This window comes from Amblyraja radiata, chromosome 2 (genome assembly GCF_010909765.2).
Source record: "Amblyraja radiata isolate CabotCenter1 chromosome 2, sAmbRad1.1.pri, whole genome shotgun sequence".
NCBI classification, from domain to species: domain Eukaryota; kingdom Metazoa; phylum Chordata; class Chondrichthyes; order Rajiformes; family Rajidae; genus Amblyraja; species Amblyraja radiata.
Window position 1 is genome coordinate 122243175 of NC_045957.1, and position 21895 is coordinate 122265069.

The 21895-nt window shown below is 48.1% G+C and overlaps 1 protein-coding gene across 1 annotated transcript in view; it reads right to left on the reverse strand.

Annotated features, from left to right (window-relative positions):
* The window catches only part of ripk1 (receptor interacting serine/threonine kinase 1), a 38079-nt gene that overhangs the window by 10076 nt on the left and 6108 nt on the right, over positions 1-21895 (reverse strand). The window contains exons 3-8 of the mRNA XM_033014704.1: positions 20935-21088; positions 16151-16288; positions 15645-15873; positions 12322-12471; positions 10850-10926; positions 1948-2050 (exon numbers count right to left, since the gene is read on the reverse strand). Coding sequence (XP_032870595.1) covers positions 1948-2050; positions 10850-10926; positions 12322-12471; positions 15645-15873; positions 16151-16288; positions 20935-21088 — 851 coding nt within the window. The remainder of the gene's footprint in view (positions 1-1947; positions 2051-10849; positions 10927-12321; positions 12472-15644; positions 15874-16150; positions 16289-20934; positions 21089-21895) is intronic.

The following is a 21895-nucleotide window of genomic DNA, read 5'->3' on the forward strand; positions in this document are numbered from 1 at the left end:
CATACACCCACACCACCCTTTGTGTGAAAATGTTTCCCCTCGGATTCCTATTAAATCAAGAAATTATAATTATGCATTATGTTTATATTTTATACACAACTACAATTATAAATTATGCAGGTCCTATCACAACATTATAAACGAGCTGCCGGAGGAGGTAGTTGAGGCTGGGACTATCCCAACATTTAAGAAACAGTTAGACAGGTGCATGGATAGGACAGGTTTAGAGGGATATGGGGCAAACGCAGGCAGGTGGGACTAGTGTAGCTGGGACATTTTGGTCAGTGTGGGCAAGTTGGGCCGAAGGGACTGTTTCCACGCTGTGTCACTCTGTGACTACACTAGTCCCACTGCACATGCCCCAACACTATCCTACACACAAGGAACTTTCTACCTGCACTCCGAGATCCCTCTGCTCTACAACACTCCCCAGAGCCCTGCCATTCACTGTGTAGGTCTTGCCCTTGTTAGACTTCCCAAAATGCAACACCTCATATCTCTCTGTATTAAATTCCATCAACCATTCCTCAGCCCATCTGGCCAATTGATCCAGATCCTACTGCAACCATCTTCACTATCTGCAAAACCACCCACTTCTGTATTTTCTGCAAAACATGTATATTCTCATCCAAATCATTGATGTAGATGACGAATAGCAACGGGCCCAGCACCGAACCCTGAGGCACATCACTTGTCACCGACCACCAGTCCGAGAAGTAACCTTCTACCATCACCCTCTGCTTCCTTCCATGAAGCCAATTTTCTATCCATTCAGCTATCTCACCTTGGATCCCATAGGATCTAACCTTCCAGATTAGTCTACCATGCGGAGCCTTGATGAATGCTTTGTTGAAGTTAGTCAGTCTGCTCCACCAGAGGGCGATGGAGTTCACAAGTCCAACAATGCACTCCTCAACTTTATTGAAGGTAAACACAGAGTGCTGGAGTAACTCAGCGGGTCAGGCAGCATCTGTAGAGAACATGGATAAGTGACGTTTCACAGAGTGCTGGAGTAACTCAGCGGGTCAGGGAGCATCTCTGGATAGAAGAAAGGGGTGACGTTTCAGGTCAAGACCCTTGTTTAGACCCTTCTGAAGAAGTGTCACCCATTCCTGCTCTCCAGAGATGTCCCGCTGAGCCACTCCAGTATTTTGTGTCCATCTTCGGTGTAAACCAGCATCTGTAGTTCCTTCCTACACATTTATGGAATGGAATACTTCATTGTCACATGTGAGATTCTTTGCTTGCATAGAAACATAGAAAATAGGCGCAGTAGGCCATTCGGCCCTTTGAGCCAGCACCGCCATTCTTTATGATCATGGCTGATCATCCAAAATCAGCACCTCGTTCCTGCTTTCTCCCCATATCCCTTGATTCCTTTAGACCTAGGAGCGAAATCTAAAGGGCCTGTCCCATTTGGCATTTTTATCGGCGACTGCCGGCATCATTGACTGACGTATCAGGTCACTGAAAAATACGCGGCGTGATGATGTATGACATGCGGTGTTTTGCTCAAGTGTCGCAACATTTTTTTTGTCGCAGCTGAATTTAGAAATGTTCAAAATCTTTTGGCGACACTGATGTGACGCCGGCAGTCGCCAAAAAATCGCCAAGTGGGACAGGCCCTTAAATCTCTCTTGAAAACAAAACAAATTAGTTTTGTACCCAATGTATACAAATAGCGGCCAACTACGGCGCTGACAAAGTTGCAAAGATGCTCCCCGATTTACGATGCTTCGATTTACGATATTTCGACTTTACGATCGGCAAATGCCAGGCAATGGCAGCGAGCCGCACGTCACTTACAGTCACGTGATGGCGATGTATTAAATGCGTTTTCCACTTGCGATACTTTCGATTTATGATGGGTTTAACGGAAGATAACCACCATGGTAGGTGGAGGAGCAGCTATAGTTATCAAAGTGAACTGGTGTTGTACTGACATACCTCTGGTTGGGGTGTCTGGCATCAGCCCGACACAATCCACCTGCAGAGACGTCATCCGTTTCACCAGTTGTCTGGACGCAGTCGGGGTCTCCTGAGTCAGTTCCTGAAGTAGGTGAAAGGACAGAACCGTGAGAAGCCCCGCGAGGTGCACAGCGGCCTGCAGCGGCCCCCATTTTAAAAAGCAACCCATCACTTTTTCCATCCAGAGAGTTGTGAATCAGAGAGTGTCTCAGGATCCTCCAGTGCTTCTACTCAGCGGCTATGGAAAGCATCTTATCTGGAAACATCACAATCTGGTTTGGGAACAGCTCTGCCCAGGACAAGAAGGCTCTGCAGAGAGTAATGCGTTCGGCCGAACGCACTATGGGAACTACACTCGCCCACCTGCAGGAACTATACATCAGGAGGTGCAAATCCAGAGCCAACAAGATCATGGGGGACCCCTACCACACCAGCAACAGACTGTTCCAGCTGCTACGGTCAGGCAAACGCCTCCGTTGCCATGCTGTGAAAACAGAGAGGTTGAGAAGGAGTTTCTTCCCAGAGGCCATTAGGACTGTCAACCTATCACACCAGGGACTAACTTACTGTACCAATTTACTGTTGTGTGGTGTCTTTCAAAATTGCTGTTTTTTCTTTTTTTTTCTCCCACAAATATGTAATTAGTGATTCTGTTCTATTCTGTTTTGTTGTTGTTTTTGTTGTTTTTTTTTGCACAATCCGCAAGCATTGCCACTTTTCATTTCACTACAATATGCGTATGTGACGAATAAACTTGACATGACTTGATAAACTTGACTTGATCTGTGGAATTCTCTGCCTCAGAAGGTAGTGGAGGATTTCAAGAGAGAGTTAGATAGAGCTCTTAAAGAAAGCGGAGTCAAGGGATATGGGGAGAAGGCAGGAACGGGGTACTGATTGTGGATGATCAGCCATGATCACAGTGAATGGCTGGAAGGGCGGATGTCCTATTCCTGCACCTATGTCTATTGTACAGCAGACAGTGAAGAAAGCGAATGGCATGTTGGCCTTCATAACAAGAGGAGTTGAGTATAGGAGCAAAGAGGTCCTTCTGCAGTTGTACAGAGCCCTAGTGAGACCACACTTGGAGGATTGTGTGCAGTTTTGGTCCCCTAATTTGAGGAAGGACATCCTTGCTATTGAGGAAGTGCAGCGTAGTTTCACAAGGTTAATTCCGGGATGGCGGGACTGTCATATGCTGAGAAAATGGAGTAGCTGGGCTTGTACACTCTGGAGTTTAGAAGGATGAGAGGCGATCTTATTGAAACATATAAGATTATTAATGGGTTTGGACACGCTAGAGGCAGGAAACATGTTCCTGATGTTGGGGGGAGTCCAGAACCAGGGCCACAGCTTAAGAATAAGGGGTAAGCCATTTAGAATGAATATGAGGAAACACTTTTTCACAGAGTTGTGAGTCTGTGTAATTCTCTGCCTCAGAGGGCGGTGGAGGCAGGTTCTCTGGATACTTTCAAGAGAGAGCTTGATAGAGCTCTTAAAGATAGCAGAGTCAGGGGATATGCGTAGAAGGCAGGAACGGGGTACTGATTATGGATGATCAGCCATGATCACATTGAATGGTGGTGCTGGCTCGAAGGGCCGAATGGCCTACTCCTGCACCTATTGTCTAATGTCTATTTCCAGATTTGTGACCCCCACCCACATCTCTTTTCCAGCTTTCTCACCCCTACACCATCAGTCTGAAGGGTCCCACCACAAAACATCATAGAAACATAGAAAATAGGTGCAGGAGTAGGCCATTCAATACGATCATGGCTGATCATCCAAAATCAGTCCCCCATTCCTGCTTTCTCCCCATATTCCTTGATTCCTTTAGCCCCAAGAGCTAAATATACTCTCTCTTGAAAACATCCAGTGAATTGGCCTCCACTGCCTTCTGTGGCAGAGAATTCCACAGACTGGGTGCAAAAGAATTTCCTCATCTAAGTCATAAATGGCCTACCCCTTATTCTGAAACTGTGGCCCCTGGCTCTGGACTCCCCCAATATCGCAGGGCTGCCAACTCTCATGCTTTGAGCGTGAGAATCACGCCCTCAAGCAAACTCTCACGCCCTCACGCTGATCAGAAATTTCTCACGCTCTGTGGTGAGAAATTCTGTGATCAACAAAAATTTCAAAACTCAGATAAACTGCATGGTCCGCGGGTGTTGGAGAGCCGGGGCTGAGGGAGGGATGGAAGCAGCGGGCGGATACAGATGCGGGGAGCCGGGGCTGGTGAGTTTGCGGGGCTGACGAGTATTTGCGCGGCTAGCGAGTCGCTCGCTGCAGCTTCGGCCATGGAGCACTACGGACAGTGCGAGTGTCCCGGGCCGTCGGAGGCGTCGGAAGCGCCGCTGCCGCGAGAGTCTCTGTGCCGAAGGGACAGACTCTCAAAGGGAGGTGGAGAGAGAGAGAGGGGAAGGAGACAGGGAGACGGGGGGGAGAGAGAGGGGGTGAGAAGGGAGAGAAGGGGGGGGGGGGGGTGAATGGAGAGAGAGAAGAGGGAGAGGGGGAAAGAGGTAGGGGAGAGGGGGGGTGAGGTGGGAGAGGGGGAGAGAGAGGGGTGAGTGGGAAGAAAGGGAAGAGAGAGAGGGGGTGGAGAGGGAAGAGAGGGTAGGAGAGAATGGGAGAGAGAGGGGTGGTAAAAGAGGGGGAAAGAGAGAGATGGGGGCAAAGAGAAAGAGGAGATAGAGACAGGAGAAAGAGAGGGGAGAGAGAGGATGAGAGATGAGGAAAGAGAGATGAGAGAGAGAGGGGGGGAAGAGAGAGGTGAGAGGAGAGACAGAGAGAGGGGCGAGTGTGTGGAGAGGGAGAGGGGGAGATAGAGAGGGAGGGAGAAAGAAAGAGAGGGGGAAGTGAGGGGGAGAGAGAAAGGGGAGGGAGAGAGAGAAGAAAGAGGGGGGGAAGAGAGGGGAGAGAGAGTTAGTGGAAAGAGAGGGGAGAGAGAGTTAGGGGAAAGAGAGGGGAGAGAGGGGAGGGGACGAGAGGGGGGAGAGTGAGGTGGGACGGAGAGAGGAGGGAGAGAGGGGGGAGAGAGAGGGGAAGAGAGGAGAGAGGGGAAGAGGGGAGAGAGAGTGGGGAGGGGAGAGGGGGAGACAAGGGAGAGGGGTGAGGAGAGAGAGAGGGGGAAGAGAGATGGAGGGGAGAGATAGAGGGGGGAGAGAGAGGGGGGTTGAGAGGAGAGAGAGTGCATCCTGGAGGACAACCAGTGGCTGCTGGAAGTAAGTACCAAGCACTGGGTAGAAACGGTGGAAGATAGTGGACTTTAAATGGGGGTGGTTGGAGAAAGCATCCTGCTTGCCTGCTAGATTTTCACTGACTGTAACTGCAGGAAAAATGTTCCTGATGTTGGGGGCGTTCAGAACCAGGGGTCACAGTTTAAGAATAAAGGGGGGTCCAGTTAGGACTGAGATGGAGGACAAACTTTCTTCACGCAGAGAGTTGTGAATCTGTGGAATTCTCTGCCACAGAAGGCAGTGCAGGCCAATTCACTGGATGTTTTCAAGAGCTGGATTTAGTTCTTGGGGCTAACAACATCAAGGGATATGGGGAAAAAACAGGAAAGAGGTGCTGATTTTAGATGAATAGCCATGATCATATTGAATGGCAATGCTGGCTCGAAGGGCCAATGGCCTATTCCTGCACCTCTTTTCTATGTTTCTATGCTTGAGTATATGGCAATAAAACTCGATCACTTGATTTTGAAGCATTCATGTATGGTGGAGGTATAATGTAGTCATAGAGTGATACTGTGTGAAAACAGGCCCTTCGGTGCAACTTGCCCACACCCGCCAACATGCCCCAGCTACGCTACCTGCTTTTGGTCCATACCTCCAAACCTGTCCTATCCATGCATCAGTCTAACTTTTTCTTAAATGTTGGGATGGTCCCTGCCTCAACTACCTCCTCTGGCAGCTTGTTCCATACACCCATCACCCTTTGTGTGGATAAAGTTACCCCGTAAAAAGTTACCTCTTAAAAATACTTCATACAAAAAACATTGAAATCATACTTCTACAGTGCACTAAAACGATTTTAATACATCAAATTTCAAAATGTTCCTACCCTTGGAGGGGGGAACCCCTTCTTCCACACCCTCTCCCCACTCGGTTGCTCCACTCCCTCACCGGGTACCCCCAAGGCCAGTGATCAGTGATCGCACAGCCTCCCCCCTTTCAAAAACGCTCCAATCCAATTTAAAGCATATATATTGTATTCAAGTGTAAGTTAAAAGACTCGCTGCAGTATGCACCATATTGCACAATTCCAATGGGAGGGGGACACCCTCCTCCCCCCCCCCCCCTCCTCCCACCCACCCCCCCTCCTCCCACCCACCCCCCCACCTCCCACCCACCCACCCCCCCCCCCCCCCCCCACCCCCAGTCGCTATGCTCCCTCGGGCTTGGTCTCTCGCAATTTCTCACTCCCAACTCTCACCCAATGTTGGCAGCCCTGATATCGGGAACATTTTTTACTGCATCTGGCCTGTCCAATCCCTTAAGAACTCTATATGTTTCTATAAGATTCTCTCTCATCCTTCTAAATTCCTGTGAATACAAGCCTAGTCGACCCATCATCTGACCATTTCCTTCACAAATGCTGCCTGACCTGCCCGACAGGTCCACCATGGCCCCCACAACTCTCACCAACTTCTACAGATGCGCCGTAGAAAGCACTTTATCGGGATGCATCACAGCTCGGTTTGGGAACAGCTCCATCCAACACCGCAAGAAACTGCAGAGAAATGTGGACGCAGCCCAGACCATCACAAAACCAACCTCCCTTCCATCGACTCCATCTACACCTCACGCTGCCTCGGCAAGGCCAGCAGCATAATCAAGGACGAGTCGCACCCTGGTCACTCCCTCTTCTCCCCTCTCCCATCAGGCAAGAGGTACAGAAGTGTGAAAATGCACACCTCCAGATTCAGGGACAGTTTCTTCCCAGCTGTTAGGCAACTGAACCATCCTATCACAACTAGAGAGCAGAGCTGAACTACTATCTATCTCAGACCCTCAGACTCTTTAATCGGACATTACTGGACTTTATCTTGCACTAAACGTTATTCCCTTTATTCTGTATCTGTACATTGTGGATGGCTCGATTGTAATCATGTATAGTCCTGACTGCTGACTGGATAATAAAAGCTTTTCACTGCACATCAGTACACGTGACAATAAACTAAACTAACTATCTTTCTAGTTAGGAGAAAAAAACAATGTGTAGGATTGTGTTCGTGTATGGGGTGATCGTTGGTCGGCGCCTGTTTCCACACTGTGTCTCCAAACTAAACTGAACTGAATTAATCTCATCAATTCAGGGCGACCCACATCAAAACTTGCAAGCGTCTACAACCAGCACCTGCAGTGCCTTGGTCAGCCCCGCACACTAACACTATCCCACACACACTAGGGACAACCCTGTCACCAACTAGAGAGCGGTCCTGACCTCCCATCTGTCTCATTGGAGACCCTCGGACTATCTTTAATCGGACATTACTGGCTTTATTTGGCACTAAACTTTATTCCCTTTATCCTGTATCTGTACACTGTGGACGGCTCGATTGTAATCATGTATTGTCTTTCCACTGACTGGATAGCACGCAACAAACGTTTTTCACTGTATCTCGATACACGTGACAATAAACTAAACTGAAACTCTGACCCTGTTCTATCACCAGGACAACTGGCCTTTATGGCCAAGCTAAGACTCTAAATTTTCCAAAAACCTTCAGAATTGATAGTCACAGAAGTGAATCTCCTAAGTTCATAAGTCGTAGGAGCAGAATTAGGCCATTCAGCCCATCGAGTCTACTCCGCCATTCAATCAAGGCTTATCTATCTCTCCCTTTCAGTTGGTGAATCCGTGGAAGTCTTTGCCACAGAAGGCTGTGGAGGCCAAGTCAGTGGATTTTTTTAAAGGCAGAGTTCGATAGGTTCTTGATTAGTGCGGGTGTCAGGTTATGGGGAGAAGGCAGGAGAATGGGGTTAGGAGGGAGAGATAGATCAGCCATGAATGAATGGCGGAGTAGCCTTGATGGGCAGAATGGCCTAATTCTGCTCCTAGAAACGTAGAAAATAGGTGCAGGAGGAGGCCATTCGACCCTTCGAGCCAGCACCGCCGTTCATTGTGATCATGGCTGATCTTCCCCAATCAATAACCCGTGCCTGCCTTCTTTTAAATGGCCTCCACTTTATTCTAAGACTGTGGCCCCTGGTTCTGGACTCGCCCAACATCAGGGGAACATTTTTCCTGCATCTAGCTTGTCCAGTCCTTTTATAATCTGATATGTTTCTATAAGATCCTCCTCCCCTACCCGCTCATCCTTCTAAACTCCAGCGAATACAAGCCTAGTCTTTTCCGATCTTTCCTCATATGACAGTCCCGCCATCCCAGGGATCGATCTGGTGAACCTACGCTGCACTGCCTCAATCACAAGGATGTCCTTCCTCAAATTAGGAGACCAAAACTGTACACAATACTCCAGATGTGGTCTTACCAGAGCCCTATACAACTGCAGAAGAACCTCTTTACTCCTATACTGAAATCCTCTTGCCACCATTCCATTAGCTTTCTTCACTGCCTGCTGTACCTGCACGCCAACTTTCAGTGACCGGTGTACAAGGACACCCAGGTCTCGCTGCACCTACACCTATCACTGATGAACCCTATTCTCCTGCCTTCTTCCCCCACAAGCCCAAAACCCCTTACCAATCACTAATCTATCAATCTCCACCTTATTAAAAAAATCTATTGACCTGGCCTCCACAGCCTTCTGCGGCAATGAATTCCACATCTGATCGCCAGTCATACCCTGTACATTACAATTGTCCACTCTTTTAAACATCTACTCCAACAGCAGATTTCTCTTAGTTTAGTTTAGAGATACAGCTCCGAAACAGGACCTTCGGGGCCCGCTGGATCCGCAACGACCAGCGATCACCCCGTACATTAGCACTATCCTACACACACGAGGGACAATGTATGATTTACCGAAGCCAATTAACCGACAAACCTGTACGTTTTAGCTTTAGAGATACAGCGCGGAAACAGGTCCTTCAGCCCACATGTGGCAGAGAACTACACAGTATCACAACCCTCTGACTAAATAAATTCCTCATCTCCTTGGTGATCATTTTCCCATGTTCTTTCAATTCTGGATCAATTTCTGTGGATTGGAGGGTTGCAAATGTTATCGCACTTTTCAAGAAAGGAGGGAGAGAGAAAACAGGGAATTATAGACCAGTTAGCCTGACATCGGTGGTGGGGAAGATGCTGGAGTCAATTATAAATAATGAAATAGCCGAACATTTGGATAGCAGTAACAGGTTCGGTCCGAGTCAGCATGGATTTACGAAGGGGAAATCATGCTTGACTAATCTTCTGGAATTTTTTGAGGATGTAACTAGGAAAATGGACAAGGGAGAGCCAGTGGATGTAGTGTACCTGGACTTTCAGAAAGCATTTGATGAGGTCCCACATAGGAGATTAGTGGGCAAAATTAGAGCACATGGTATTGGGGGTAGAGTGCTGACATGAATAGAAAATTGGTTGGAAGACAGGAAATAAAGAGAAGGGATTAACGGATCCCTTTCAGAATGGCAGGCAGTGACTAGTGGGGTACCGCAAGACTCGGTGCTGGGATCGCAGCTATTTACAATATACATTAATGATTTAGATGAAGGGATTAAAAGTAACATTAGCAAATTTGTTGTTGAATCAAAGCTGGATGGCAGTGTGAACTGTGAGGAGGATGCTATGAGAATGCAGGGTGACTTGGACAGGTTGGGTGAGGGGGCAGATGCATGGCAGATGCAGTTTAACGTGGATAAATGTGAGGTTATCCACTTTGGTAGCAGGTTCAGCAGGCAGTGGAGATAGCAATGGCATGTTGGCCTTTATAACAAGAGGAGTTGAGTATAGGAGCAAATAGGTCCTTCTACAGTTGTACAGGGCCCTAGTGAGACCACACCTGGAGTATTGTGTGCAGTTTTGTTCTCCTAATTTGAGGAAGGACATTCTTTCTACAGAAGGAGTGCAGCATAGGTTTACAAGGTTAATTCCCCGGATGGCGGGACTGTCATATGCTGAGAGAATGGAGCGACTAGGCTTGTATTCACTGGAATTTAGGATGAGAGGGAATCTTATAGACAAATATAAAATTATTAAGGGTTTGGACACGCTAGAGGCAGGAAACGTGTTCCCGATGTTGGGGGTGTCCAGAACCAGGGGCCACAGTTTAAGAATAAGGGGTAGGCCCTTTAGAACGGCGACGAGGAAACACTATTTCTCACAGATAGTTGCGAATTTGTGGTATTTTCTGCCTCATAGGGCAGTGGAGGCCGATTCCCTGCTTGCATTCAAAAGAGAGTTAGATAGAGCTCTTAGGGCTAGCGGAATCGAGTGTGGACGAATGATTCTACAGACAGTTCCAGGTTACTCACAATGACCAGAAAGTCACATTCCAGCAATTCAGCAAATACCCGCCTTTGGTAGACGACATCTCTTTTTGGAGAAGGCAGGAACAGGGTACTGATTGTGGATGATCAACCATTGAATGGCGGTGCTGGCTCAAAGGGCTGAATGGCCTACTCCTGCACCTATTGTCTATGTACATATCTATGTATCTATTAACGTCCTTTAATTCTGAGGCTGTGCCCTCTGGTCCTAGACCCTCCCACCAGTGGAAACATCCTGTCCACATCCACTCTATCCCGGCCTTTCACTATTCGATAAAGTTTCAATGAGGTTTCCCCTCATCCTTCTAAACTCCAGTGAGTACAGACCCAGTGCCGTCAACATCTCTGGCTATCGCTGGCCACTGTGCCGCCCCTGATGATTGTATGGATGTGAGACTTTGCACTCTGGAGACAATACTTACTCTCAAACGTTCCACATCTTTATCAATAAACCTCTGAAAGTTTTGCTCATAAAATGGTTGGAATTTCAGGTTGCACTCTGAAACAGAAAGGCCTGATGTTTAATACTAGTAGTCGTCACAGAGTGATACAGTGTGGAAACAGGCCCTTCGGCCCAACTTGCCCACACCGGCCAACATTCCCCAGCCACACTGGTTAACAACTGTTCGAGTTTGGTTTGGAGATACAGCGCGGAAACAGGCCCTTTGGCCCGTGAAGTGATCACGCCATTCACTAGCACTATCCTACATACACCAGATACAATTTACAATCTTTACTGAAGCCAATTAAACTACAAATCTGTACGTCTTTGGAAAGTGGGAGGAAACCAGAGCACACGGAGAAACAGGCCCTTCGGCCCAACTTGCCCACATGTCCCATCTACATTCGTCCCATTTGCCTGCATTTGGCCCATATCCCTCCAAACCTGTCCTATCCATGTATCTGTCCAAATATCTTTTAAAAGTTGCTATACTTTCTGCCACAACTACCTCCTCTGGCAGTTCATTCTGTACTCTGTGTGGAAAAATTGTCCCCCAGGTTCCTATTAAATCTTTCCCCTCTCACCTGAAACCTATGTCGTCTGGTACTTGATTGCCCTACTCTGGGCAAGCGAGTGGGTGTGCATTCACCCCCATCTATTCGCCTAGTTACCGTATACTCCTTTATACGGTGCCCCTCATGCCAGCCTGCACAATCGCCAGAGCTCAGGCCCTCGCGCCCTGGCACGACCGTGGGCGCGCGCGCACACACACACACACACACACACACACACACACACACACACACACACACACACACCCCCCCCCCCCCCAATGTGGTGTGGGAGTCTGCATCGTGGAGACCGTGGGCCTGGTGCTGAGCCTGGGACTCAGGTAAAGCGACGGCTGCGGAGCTGGTGGGCGGTGGAGAGGCGAGGGTCGGCGGATTCGCGGGTGGAGGCCCGCGGGGGACTGGAGTCCGGGTCAGCGGTGAAGCGTAGGGAGTTCCGGTCAGCGGAGGGCCGGGGAGGCGGTGAGGGTCGGCGGCAGCGGTGGCATTGGGGAAAGCGGTGAAGGTCGACGACGGAGGCAGCTTTGTTTGTCCGGGCCTGAGATCGGCCAGGTAGCCGTGGAGAGGGCGTTTCCATTAGTGGGAGCATCTAGGACCAGAGGTCATAGCCTCAGAATTAAAGGACAGAATTAGAGGGTGGTGAATCTGTGGGATTCATTGCCACAGAAGGCGGTGGAGGCCACGTCAGTGGATATTTTTAAGGCAGAGATAGATAGATTCTTGATTAGTACGGGTGTCAGGGGTTATGGGGAGAAGGCAGGAGAATTAGGTTAGGAGAGAGATAGATCAGCCATGATTGAATGGCGGAGACGGCTTGATGGGCTGAATGGCCTAATTCTGCTGCTATCACATGACCTTACCCAGCGGTCAGTGCACTGCCCACCTGTAAAGGTCAGCCTGATCGCAGGCTGCTTCTCCCAACACTGCTGCATCAGAGAGCCAAGCACTTCAGGAACCTCTTTGGGGATGAGCTCCAGGTCCGGACGATCTCCGTTCTGGACCAGGTGCATGACCTGGGTATCGTTCACCGCATCTGCGAACACACAACATCAAGTTCAGACATGGACAGGTTTCATGTGCAGGAAGAAACTGCAGGTGCTGGTTCAATCCGAAGATAGATGCGGGACAAAGTGCTGGAGTAACTCAGCGGGTCAGGCAGCATCTGTGGAGAACATGGATAGGTGACGTTTCACAGAGTGCTGGAGTAACTCAGTGGGTCAGGCAGCATCTGTGGAGAACATGGATAGGTGACGTTTCGGGTCAAGACCCTTCAGACTGAGAGTCGGGGGAAGGGGAATGGGAGATACAGAAGGTGATGTGGAAAGATATAGAACCATGAATGAAAGATATGCAAAAAAATAACGATGATAAAGGTAACGATGGCCCGTTTCCTTTATCATCATAACTTTTTTGCATATGTTTCATTCATTTGTTCTATATCTCTCTACATCACCGTCTATCTCTCCCGTTTCCCCTTCCCCCGACTCTCAGTCTGATGGGTCTCGACCTGAAACGTCACCCATTCCTTCTCTCCAGAGATGCTGCCTGTCCCACTGAGATACTCCAGCTTTTTGTGTCTATTTTCGGTTTAAACCAGCACCTGCAGTTCCTTCCTTCACATTTAGTTTAGTTTAGAGAAACAGCGTGGAAACAGGCTCTTCAGCCCGCCGAGTCCGCGCCGACCAGCGATCACCAGCTATCCTACACACTAGGGATAATTTACAATTTTATCGAATTCAATTAAACTACAAACCTGCACGTCTTTGGACTGTGGGAGGAAACCGGAGCACCTGGAGAAAACCCACGCAGGTCACAGGGTGAAGATACAAACTCCGTACAGACAGCACCCACAGTCAGGGTCGAACCCGGATCTTTGGCGCTGTAAGGCAGCAACTCTACTGCTGCGCCACCGTGATTAGCGAGGGTCATAGAGTCATAGATACAGCGTGGAAACATGCCCGTCGGCCCAACTTGCCCAACAATGTCCCAGCTACACTAGGCCCACCTGCCTGCCCTCGGCCCATATCCCTCCAAACCTGTCCTATCCATGTACCTGTCTAACTGTTTCTTAAATGTTGGAATAGTCCCAGCCTCAACTTCCTCCTCCGGCAGCTTGTTCCACACACCCTCTGTGTGGAAAATGTTACCCCCTCGGATTCCAATTAAATCTTTTCCCCTTCACCTTGAACCTATGTCCTCTGGTTCTCGATTCCCCTACTCTGGGTAAAAGACTTTAAAAGGTCAGGGGGAGAAGGCAGGAGAATTGGGTAAGATTAGCCACGCGTGAATGGCGTACACATGATGGGCCGAATGGCCTACGGGCTCCAATGACTGATGGACATGAAAATACAGAACATAAAACAGTACAGCACTGTAGCAGGCCCTTCGGCCCATAATGTGTTAAACATGATGCTATTTTAAACTAATCTCTCTGCCTGCATGTCATCCATATCCCTCTATTCCCTGTGATAGTGTCATAGTGCCAGAGTTATTATGCCGAAGAGACCTCAACTACCTCCTCTGGCAGCTCGTTCCATACACCCACCAACCTTTGTGTGAAAAGGTTGCCCCTCGTATTCCTATTAAATCTTTCCCCCTTCACCTTAAACCTGTGGTTGAGGTTGGACTCATGTTCATTGCTCAATGGTCTTGTTATTGTCACCTGTACCAGGTACAGTGAAAAAGATCTGCAAAGACCATTGCCACACATAAACACAGTCTCCCTGGGTTTGTACAGTATGCGCAGAGCAGACCACTGAGTCTAGTGAGACCACACCTGGAGTATTGTGGGCAGTTTTGGTCCCCAAATTTGAGGAAGGACATTCTTGCTATCGAGGGAGTGCAGTGTAGGTTTACATAGAAACATAGAAAATAGGTGCAGGAGTAGGCCATTTGGCCCTTCGAGCCTGCACCGCCATTCAATATGATCATGGCTGATCATCCAACTCGGTATCCTGTACCTGCCTTCTCTCCATACCCCCTGATACCTTTAGCCACAAGGGCCACATCTAACGCCCTCTTAAATATAGCCAATGAACTGGCCTCAACTACCTTCTGTGGCAGAGAATTCCAGAGATTCACCACTCTCTGTGTGAAATTTTTTTTCACATCTCGGTCCTAAAAGATAACCCCCTTATCCTTAAACTGTGACCCCTTGTTCTGGACATCCCCAACATCGGGAACAATCTTCCTGCATCTAGCCTGTCCAACCCCTTAAGAATTTTGTAAGTTTCTATAAGATCCCCCCTCAATCTTCTAAATTCTAGCGAGTACAAGCCGAGTCTATCCAGTCTTTCTTCATATGAAAGTCCTGACATCCCAGGAATCAGTCTGGTGAACCTTCTCTGTACTCCCTCTATGCCAAGAATGTCTTTCCTCAGATTAGGAGACCAAACCTGTACGCAATACTCCAGGTGTGGTCTCACCAAGACTCTGTACAACTGCAGTAGAACCTCCCTGCTCCTATACTCAAATCCTTTTGCTATGAATGCTAACATACCATTCGCTTTCTTCACTGCCTGCTGCACCTGCATGCCTACTTTCAATGACTGGTGTACCATGACACCCAGGTCTCGTTGCATCTCCCCTTTTCCAAATCGGCCACCGTTCAGATAATAGTCCACTTTCCTGTTTTTGCCACCAAAGTGGATAATCTCACAATTATATAAAGGTTTAATAAGGTTAATTCCCGGGATGGCGGGATTATCATGTGCTGAGAGAATGGAGCGGCTGGGCTTGTACACTCTGGAGTTTAGAAGTATGAGAGGGGATCTTATTGAAACATATAAGACTGTTAAGGGTTTGGACATGCTAGAGGCAGGAAACATGTTCCTGATGTTGGGGGAGTCCAGAACCAGGGACCACACACAGTTTAAGAATAAGGGGTAAGCCATTTAGAATGGAGACGAAGAAACACTTTTTCTCACAGAGAGTGGTGAGTCTGTGGAATTCTCTGCCTCAGAGGGCGGTGGAGGCCGGTTCTCTGGATACTTTCAAGAGAGAGCTAGATAGGGCTTTTAAAGATAGCGGAGTCAGGGGATATGGGGAGGAGGCAGGAACGGGGTACTGATTTTAGATGATCAGCCATGATCATATTGAATGGCAGTGTTGGCTCGAAGGGCCGAATGGCCTACTCCTGCACCTATTGTCAATTGTCTTTGTGTATAAATCTCTCCAGCTTCAGCCTGTGACGGAGGTTGGACTCACGTTCGTAGGGTTCCCTGTTGGAGAGGATGACCCACACCACGATGGAGAAGCTGTACACGTCGGACTTCTCGGTGGCTTTGGTTTTGAGGGACACCAGGTGCTCGGGGGCCAGGTACGCCAGGGTGCCTGCGTTATTCTGCAGCTTCGAGCTCATCTGGCGCCTCCTCTTCAGCTCCTCCGTCGTCAGCTGACTCCAGGTCTTGAAGATCGACACGCCGAGATCCGCGATCTAAAGGCAAGGACAGGCAGGCGCCAAGAGCCAAGAGTGTTTAGGAAGGAACTGCAGACACCAGTTTACACCGATGATAGACACAAAATGCTGGAGTAACTCAGCGGGACCGGCAGCATCTCTGGCGAGAAGGAACGGGTGATGTTTCTCGTCAAGACCCTTCTTCAGAAACGTCACCCGTTCCTTCTCGCCTATCCCGCTGAGTTACTCCAGCATTTTATGTCTATCTTCGGTTTAAACCAGCATCTACAGTTCCTTCCTACACATAGTATTTTACCTTGATGTGAAAGTTGGCATCAACCAAGATGTTTTCAGGCTTCAGGTCCTTGTGAACAATATGCATGTAGTGTAAATAAGTCATCCCTTCGATGATTTCCAGAATTATTCTTCCTTTGACTGATAACGGAATGGTTACCTGGAAAAAGAAAGGAAAGCTTGAGAAAAGGGGAAGAAAAGGGGAAAGAAAGCGAGGGGGGAAGTGAATACGGAGGTCAAAGTGTTGTATATGAATGCGCGAAGTATAAGGAATAAAGTGGACGAGCTTGAGGCTCAGTTAGAAACTGGCAAGTATGATGTTGTGGGAATTACTGAGACATGGTTGCATGAGGGCCAGGGCTGGGAACTGAATATTCAAGGGTATACCTACTATCGAAAAGACAGACAGGTGGGCAGAGGGGGTGGGGTTGCCCTGTTGGTGAGGAATGAAATTCAGGCAAGGGGTGACATTGAAACAGGAGATGTGGAGTCAGCATGGATAGAACTAAGGAATTGTAAGGGTAAAAAGACCCTAATGGGACTAATCTACAGACCCCCAAACAGTAGCATGGACCTAGGGCGCAAGTTGAACCAGGAGTTAAAATTGGCATGTAGTAAAAGTAATGCTGTGGTTGTTATGGGAGATTTCAACATGTAGGTAGACTGGGAAAATCAGGTTTGTATTGGACCCCAAGAAATGGACTTTGTAGAGTGCCTTCGTGATGGATTCTTTGAACAGCTTGTATTGTAGCCTACCAGGGAGAAGGCAATTCTGGATTTAGTGTTATGTAATGAACCGGATTTGATAAAGGACCTCGAGGTTAATGAGCCATTAGGAGGCAGTGACCATAATATGGTCAGGTTTAATCTGCAATTGGAGAGGGAGAAGGGTAGATCGGAGGTGTCAGTGTTGCAGTTGAATAAAGGGGACTATGGGGCCATGAGGGAGGAGCTGGCCAAATTTGACTGGAAAGATACACTAGCAGGGATGACAAAGGAACAAAAAATGGCAGGTGTTTCTAGGAATAATACGGAAGGTGCAGGATCAGTTCATTCCTAGGAAGAAGAAAGATTCCAAGGGGAGAAAGGGACGACCATGGCTGACAAGGGACGCCAGGGACAGTATAAAAATTAAAGCGAAGAAGTACAATGTAGCAAAGATGAACGGGAAGCAAGAGGATTGGGTAATGTTTAAAGAAAAACAGGAGATCTGGGGTGACATATGCAGTGAAGGAAATCCACATTAGGCAGGAAATGGTGTTGGATGGATGGATGGGACTGAAGGCTAATAAATCCCCAGGGCCTGATGGTCTGCATCCCAGGGTACTTAAGGAAGTGGCTCTAGAAATCGTGGATGAATTGGTGATAATTTTCCAATGTTCTATAGACTCAGGAACAGTTCCTGTGGTTTGGAGGGTAACTAATGTTATCCCACTTTTTAAGAAAGGCGGGAGAGAAAAAACTAGAGAGGGAATTATAGACCAGTTAGCCTGACATCGGTGGTGGGGAAGATGCTGGAGTCAATTATAAAAGATGAAATAACCGCACATTTGCATAGCAGTAACAGGATCGGTCCGAGACAGCACGGATTTACGAAGGGGAAATCATGCTTGACTAATCTTCTGGAATTTTTTGAGGATGCAACTAGGAAAATGGACAAGGGAGAGCCAGTGGATGTAGTGTACCTGGACTTTCAGAAAGCCTTTGATAAGGTCCAACATATGAGATGAGTGGGCATAATTAGGGCACATGGTATTGGGGGTAGAGTGCTGACATGGATAGAGAAGTGGTTGGCAGACAGGAAGCAAAGAGTAGGGATTAACGGGTCCCTTTCAGAATGGCAGGCAGTGACTAGTGGGGTACAGCAAGGCTCGGTGCTGGGACCTCAGAAATTTACAATATATATCAATGATTTGGATGAAGAGATTCAAAGTAACATTAGCAAAGTTGGGAAAAGGGGAAGAACAACGGGATCTGGGGGTCCTTGTTCATCAGTCTATGAAAGTAAGCATGCAGATATAGCAGGCAGTGAAGAAAGCGAATGGCATGTTGGCCTTTATAACAAGAGGAGTCGAGTACAGGAACAAAGAGGTCCTTCTGCAGTTGTACAAAGCCCTAGTGAGACCACACCTGGAGTATTGTGTGCAGTTTTGGCCCCCTAATTTGAGGAAGGGCATTCTTGCTATTGAGGTAGTGCAGCGTAGGTTTACAAGGTTAATTCCCGGTGTGGCGGGACTGTATTATGCTGAGAGAATGGAGCGGCTGGGCTTGTACACTCTGGAGTTTAGAAGGATGAGAGGGAATCTTATTGAAACATATAAGATTGTTCAAGGTTTGGACACGCTAGAGGCAGGAAACATGTTCCCGACGTTGGGGGAGTCCAGAACCAGGGGCCACAGTTTAAGAATAAGGGGTAAGCCATTTAGAACGGAGACGAGGAAACACTTTTGAGTTGTGAGTCTGTGGAATTCTCTGCCTCAGAGGGCGGTGGAGGCAGGTTCTCTGTATAGTTTCAAGAGAGAGTTAGATAGGGCTCTTAAAGATAGCGGAGTCAGGGGATATTGGGAGAAGGCAGGAACGGGGTACTGATTGGGGATGATCAGCCATGATCACATTGAATGGCGGTGTTGGCTCAAAGGGCCGAATGGCCTACTCCTGCACCTATTGTCTATTGACTTTTGTGTCCACCAAAAATGTTTGGAGTTTGAGAGGCAGAGAGTACATAGATCACTCGATAATTAAATGCTACCTTGCATCTTTGAACAACACGCAATGTTACAATTTGTGCAGATTTTCAAGGTAAAGGAACTTATGGTCTCACTCCATCCAAGACCACAAGACCAGACCATCTCACCAACCAACCTCCCTTCCATTGACTCCATCTACACCTCACACTGCCTCGGCAAGGCCAGCAGCATCATCAAGGACCAGTCGCACCCTGGCCACTCCCTCTTCTCCCCAGTCCCATCAGGCAAGAGGTACAGAAGTGTGAAAACGCACACCTCCAGATTCAGGGACAGTTTCTTCCCAGCTGTTATCAGGCAACTGAACCGTCCTCTCACCAACTAGAGAGCTGTCCTGCTATCTACCTCATTGGTGACCCTTGGACTTCCCTTGATTAGACTTTACTGGCTTTACCTTGCACTAAATGTTATTTCCTTAGCTTGTATCTGTAGAATAAATGGCTCGATTGTAATCATGTATTGTCTTTCCGTTGACTGGTTAGCACGTGACAAAAGCTTTTCACTTTACCTCTGTACACGTGACAATAGACTAAACTGTTATACAACACGGAGTGCGAGCGGTGGGCGCGTGAGACGGGGGGCGGGGTGTTCGTGGGTGAGTGTGTTTGGATCGAGCTAGCTGTGGGTGGAGTGGAGTGGACCGCTGGACGCCCTGCAGCAGCCTGGGCCTCTGTTAGACAGGCCACCGCTCCAAGGGGCCCTGCCAACTAACCTACAAACCTGCACGTCTTTGGAGGGCGGGAAGAAACGGAAGATCTCGGAGAAAACCCACGCAGGTCACGGGGAGAATGTACAAACTCCGTACAGCCAGCAACCGTGGACAGGATGGAACCCGGGTCTCTGGCGCTGTGAGGCAGCGACTCTACCGCTGCGCCACCGTTCTAGCACTGTCGGTCTACTGGAACTACCTGATCTCTCGGTTGCCAAACACTTTAATTCTCCTTCCCATTCCCACACTGACCTTTCTGTCCTGGGCCTCCTCCATTGTCAGAGTGAGGCTAAACGCAAATTGGAGGAACAGCATCTCCTATTTTGCTTGGGCAGCTTACAGCCCAGTGGCATGAATATTGATTACTCCAACATCAAGTACTCTAACCCTGGCATTCCCTCTCTCTCTATCCCTCCCCCACTCAAGTCACACCAGCTTCTCGCTATCACCCAGCAAACAGCTAACACTGGCCTGTCTCCTTTATCATCATTACTTTTTATGCACATCTATCATTCATTTGTTCTTTATCTCTCTACATCACCGTCTATATCTATCGTTTCCCTTTCCCCTGATAATCAGTCTCGACCCAAAACGTCACCCATTCCTTCTCTCCAGAGATGCTGCCTGTCCCGCTGAGTTACTCCAGCATTTTGTGTTTATCTTCGGTTCAAACCAGTGTCTTGTACGTAAGTATGATTGTGCCATTTACTGAACTGTGTACAAAAATGGAATTTCACCGTACTCTCGGTACATGTGAAAACAAACATAGAAAATAGGTGCAGCAGTAGGCCATTCAGCCCTTCGTGCCAGCACCGCCATTCAAAATGACCATGGCTGATCATCCCCAATCAATACCCCGTTCCTGCTTGTTTCCCCATATCCCTTGATTCCTTTACTCCTTAAGAGCTAAATCTAACTCTCTCTTGAAATCATCCGGTGAATTGGCCTCCACTGCCTTCTGTGGCACTGATTGGGGATGATCAGCCATGATCACATTGAATGGCGGTGTTGGCTCGAAGGGCCGAATGGCCCACGCCTGCTCCTATTGTCTATTTTCTAAAGGATTCCACGATTCATGCTGAAAACGTTTCTCCTCATCTCAGTCCTGAATGGCCTACCCCTTATTCTTAAACTGTGACCCCTGGTCTGGACTCCCCCAACATGGGGAACATTTTTCCTGCATCTAGCCTGTCCAATCCCTTAAAAATTGTATATGTTTCTATATGAATCCCTCTCATCCTTCTAAATTCCAGTGAGTATAAGCCCAGTCGATCCACTCTGTAAAGTACCATTGATATTGATATGATATTGATGCACCCTTCTTGACATGACGGTACGTCATTGAACACTTACACTCTTTAGAAGCTGCAGCAGATTCCCATTCACCATGAACTCCATGACCAACGAGTAATTGCCATCTTCTAAAATTATTCCAATCAACTTTATAACCCGCTCGTGATTCAACTTATGCATCATTTTCCCTTCATCGAGCAGGGATCCATTGAACCTGGAATATAACACAGAGAAATGTGAGGTGTTGCATATTGGGTCGTCAAACAAGTGCAGGACGCCCTAAAGAGGTCCTTCTGCAGTTGTCGGGCCCTAGTGAGACCACACCTGGAGTATCGTGTGCAGTTTTGGTCTCTAAATTTGAGGAAGGACATTCTTGCTATTGAGGGAGTGCAGCGTAGGTTCACCAGGTTAATTCCCGGGATGGCGGGACTGTCATATGCTGATAGAATGGTGCGGCTGGGCTTGTATACTGTGGGATTTAGAAGGATGTGAGGGGATCTTATTGAAACATATAAGATTATTAAGGCATTGGGCACGCTAGAGGCAGGAAACATATTCCCAATATTGGGGGAGTCCAGAACCAGGGGCCACAGTTTAAGAATAAGGGGCAGGCCATTTAGAACAGAGATAAGGAAAAACTTTTTCACCCATGGAGTTGTGAATCTGTGAAATTCTCTGCCTCAGAAGGCAGTGGAGGTCAATTCTCTGGATGCTTTCAAGAGAAATTTAGATAGAGCTCTTAAAGATAGACGAGTCAGGGGATATGGGGAGAAGGCAGGAACGGCGTACTGAATGTGGATGATCAGCCATGATCACATAGAATGGCGGTGCTGGTTCGAAAGGCCGAATGGCCTACTCCTGCACCTTTTGTCTATTGTCCTACACAGTGAATGGTCGGCCAGTGTTGGTAGTGTTGTAGAGCAGAGGGATCTAGGAGTACAGGTGCATGGTTCCTTGAAGGTCGAGTCACAGGTAGATAAGGTGGTCAAAAAGGCTTTTGGCACTTTGGCCTTCATCAGTC